The sequence below is a fragment of the Acartia tonsa genome, chromosome 6 (assembly GCF_053477335.1).
Source record: "Acartia tonsa isolate MP-2025a chromosome 6, ASM5347733v1, whole genome shotgun sequence".
In the NCBI taxonomy this organism is placed as follows: Eukaryota; Metazoa; Arthropoda; class Copepoda; order Calanoida; family Acartiidae; genus Acartia; species Acartia tonsa.
Window position 1 is genome coordinate 38475 of NC_137265.1, and position 3695 is coordinate 42169.

At 35.6% G+C, this 3695-nt stretch overlaps 1 protein-coding gene across 1 annotated transcript; it reads right to left on the bottom strand.

The window, feature by feature from the left end:
• Positions 1–260: 260 nt before the first annotated feature.
• LOC145323472 (uncharacterized) lies at positions 261–3210 on the bottom strand. Its single transcript, XM_080165874.1, has 5 exons — positions 2170–3210; positions 1904–2043; positions 1558–1786; positions 788–1339; positions 261–691 (listed from the first exon to the last, which is right to left on the bottom strand). The coding sequence occupies exons 1-5, from the start codon at positions 2468–2470 to the stop codon at positions 261–263; spliced, it is 1653 nt and encodes a 550-aa protein (XP_080022000.1). The 5' UTR covers positions 2471–3210.
• Positions 3211–3695: the final 485 nt, after the last annotated feature.

Genomic DNA, 3695 nt, shown 5'->3' on the forward strand with positions numbered 1-3695 from the left:
TACTTTTACTTCTACTTTATTTCTTTCCAACATAATTAATATGATAAACATATTTACAAAAATTATTTCACTTTTCCAGTTCCTTGGTTGCTGTCTTCTTGGTAACTTTTACCTGTCTATCCCAAAATGCTTGGGACTTCTTGGGGACTAGCTTGTTCATCTTCAAGAACATGATGGCGTGGATGGTGTCTTTCTCTAGGTTATAGCGCCTCGATGAGTAAACTAATTTGAGGTGTGAGAAAATTCTCTCACACCTCGCATTAGAAACAGGTAAGTTGTTGAAGTTGGTCATCAAACTGACAAGTCCAGGTGGATAACATATCTGCTTGTGCAACATGTTCATACCTGGCAGTAAGCATCCTGTGGCTTGCGGTCATTGCTCCTTGTTTGTACAGTTTCTGGCGTTCTTCAACATCGAAATCCTTGGACTTAGATTTTTTGACTTTCGCAATTTCCTCCTTTATCTTAGCGACTTCACGTTGGTAACCGTATGTCAAGGCATGCAACTTGGATTCTTCTATATTATTCCAATCCTTCAGCCCAGCTTTCAGGTGTTTCTTCATGACGTCCAGGGGATCCTTCTGTTTGTCACGTTGTTCTTTCTTTTTCTTCTTGGCTGCTGCTTGAGCCTGAATTTCTTTGAACTCTTGTTGTTTGTTCCATAACATCTTTTGGATGGGTGTCATCATGCCTGTAATACATAAATATAATTAATAAAAATGATAATTGAATTATTTAACTAATGTTATTATTATTATCTATTTTAATTAATATTGTATATCTTTACCTGTGGGAGGTGCAGTTTCTGGAGAATCGTACTCGTCAGCTTCGGAATCCTCATTGTCGGCATCCGCATTAGCACTACGCAGGTCGGCCTCTTCATCTGCCTTTTCTTCAGGACTTAGGTTGGCTCTCAGTGAGATTCGGTGTAGCCGTTCACCCAACAACCTACAATTTTTGGGTGCTTGTTGTAAGATTGTTTTTGCTTCATCCTGTGTCACCGTAAAGCTTTGTGTGCCACTCGCAATCATTTCCAAATGACTGCGTGACAGGGGGTGTAGGTAGAGACAGACTTGCCAGCCTGCATTATTACGGACAATCTTGTTAACTCTCTGGTGAAGGAACTTGAATACACGTCTAGCGAATAAGTTGCCAGGCATACTTGTCCGTAGGGTAAAGAACACCGTATCCAGCATGGTGAACATCTGGACGATTGTGGCCTCATGGGCTTGGGCGGGAATTGTCAGCATGGTATCCACACACTCCAACACTTGCAGGACTTCTCTGAGGGCAAGAACCTGGTCAGGTGTTGGCCACAGATTGTCAAACTTCTTGTTGACTAAAATAAAAATTAAAAATTAATTCTATTGATATATACAGTTCTAATTTTTAATTAAGGGAACGAGAGAAGAAATAATTTATTTAGTTTAAATTTTAATAAACTTCTATTTGTTACCTTTCTCTTTTGTTTAATTAAGGGACAGAGAGAAATTTAAGTTGGTAATTTTGTTAGTTTTAAATTGTTGTTTAAATTATAATTAACTTTTTTGGGTTTACCTTTCTGATCCTGCACGGATTTTTTCACCTTCTGAAGTAGTTGTTTGTTGTCAAACAACTCTAAGAACCGCTTTATCATGTTCATTCTGGAGCTCCATCTCGTCTCCACGTATCTGGTAAGCATACGTTGTCCACTCTCTACCAAAATGCGACGCAGCTTCTTGTTATTCATAATTTTACTGACCAGCTTTGCCAGGTTAATTATGGTTCTGTTGTACCCCTTCCCTTTCTAAAAAATATAATATTTGTTAATTTTCACGTTTTTGTATAATTTATTATTTAACTTTTTAAGTTACTGTATAAGTTATTTAGTTGGTTCTATTAATCATTTAATTAATTTACTTACAACTTTGGCAGCCTGCTTCAACGCCAACTCCACTTGGTGGTTGAGGCAAACGCCTCCCACTATTAGTCCACATTTTTGCTCATCACATATCATTGTTTTCTGGATGTTCTCTTCCATTAGTTTCCCGAAATTTGTGATTGCTGAAAAGAAATAATTTAATAAATTAATATAATTTAGTTAAATGCATTTCGTGAAACTACCCCTGTAAATCATTAAATGTAATTCATTGAATTTTTTGGGAATGAATTTAATTTAACTTTACTTACCCTCTCTTTGTTGTGGATCTTTGATGGCGATGGACCTGTAGAAAATCGCACTTGATATGCCGCCATTGCCTTGTCTTGTTCCTGCCAGGGTTTCTTCACCTCCATCCTGACCCTCACCTTCGGCTTCTACAACACCATCCTCAACCTCATCTAAATCTTCTGCTTGTGCAACTCCTTTGTCAACCTCTTCTATAACCATATCCAACGGGATTTCATCTTCACTATCAGCCTCAGGTGTGTCTTCCTTATCACTATCATCATCATCATCACTGACTTCCTCATCTTCATCCTCATGGTTCATGTAACTTGTATACTCTGTGGGGGTTTTCCCGTGCTCTTCATTGAGTATCTTGACGGACTAAAGAATGAAAAATAAATTAATGATTTACTTTCTAATGGTATTGTTTTAGAATATTAATTCTCGTATTCATTCAAATATTCATCTAAAAAAACTGGTTTTATCTTACAATTGTACATTTTACATCCGCGGAAAGCCATTTAAAATACGATGCGAGAAAAAACTATTAAATAGTTATGATTTTATAATTATAATTTATAATTTTTCATTACCTTTACACAGTTGGCAGCCGAGTCGGATGTGGAGCTGAGAAGTTGATAATGCTCAAGCCCAAACCTTTTCAACAGTTGTTCGAAATATTCGTAGATGCTGCGGCCGGAAGCATCGGGTTTAGGCATCTAAACATAAGTAATTAATCAAATTATCATTTAGGTATTTGTGGTCATTCTAAATTTCTAAGAATTAATTTTAAACTTATACCTGTTCACAGGCGAGCAACAATTCTTTGGGACCTTCTGCATCGGTATAGTTTGCAGTTACTGAAAAATTAGTAATTCTTTTATATTATTCATAATAGTTTACTTTACTTTATTTAATTCAGGTTATGTAGCTGCTGCAGTTGTAATTGCATTAATAAATAATAATAGTTTATTTATTTTATTTAGGTTACCTGCAATGAAGTCGGTGTGGTGAACATTGCCGAAGTCGAAGGAAAGGTGCAAACCTGCGGAAACAAAGATAATATTGATTATAATTATTTGTTATTTAAAATAATTAAATATTAACATTTTTTCCGCAGGTGTGCACCTTTCCTTCGATTTTGGCAATGTACACACCCGCGGAAGTAAAGATAATTTAAATTAAGTATTTGTTATTTCTTTCAGATTTTGAAATTATTTAGTAATGTTTTAGTTTATAAATTATAATACTTAATAGTTAATAGTTATTAATACCTTTATTTTCTAAAATCTTCTTGAAGGATTCCATGTAATACTTGTGCTGCCCCTGCAGCCAGTTATGAAGCTGTTTGCTGGTGGGTGCATCCTGCTTGTTGCCTTTCTCAAGTAAACCGACCTGCTTGGCGATGAGATGGTCAAAGGCATTGGCATCCTTATCCTTAAAGCGAATTTTTTAAAGTTAGTATGTTTTTCAACCTATTTTTAAAAAATACACTATTCTAACTGACATGAAGATATATTTCGATTTTAGCAATCATTTTCAATTCATT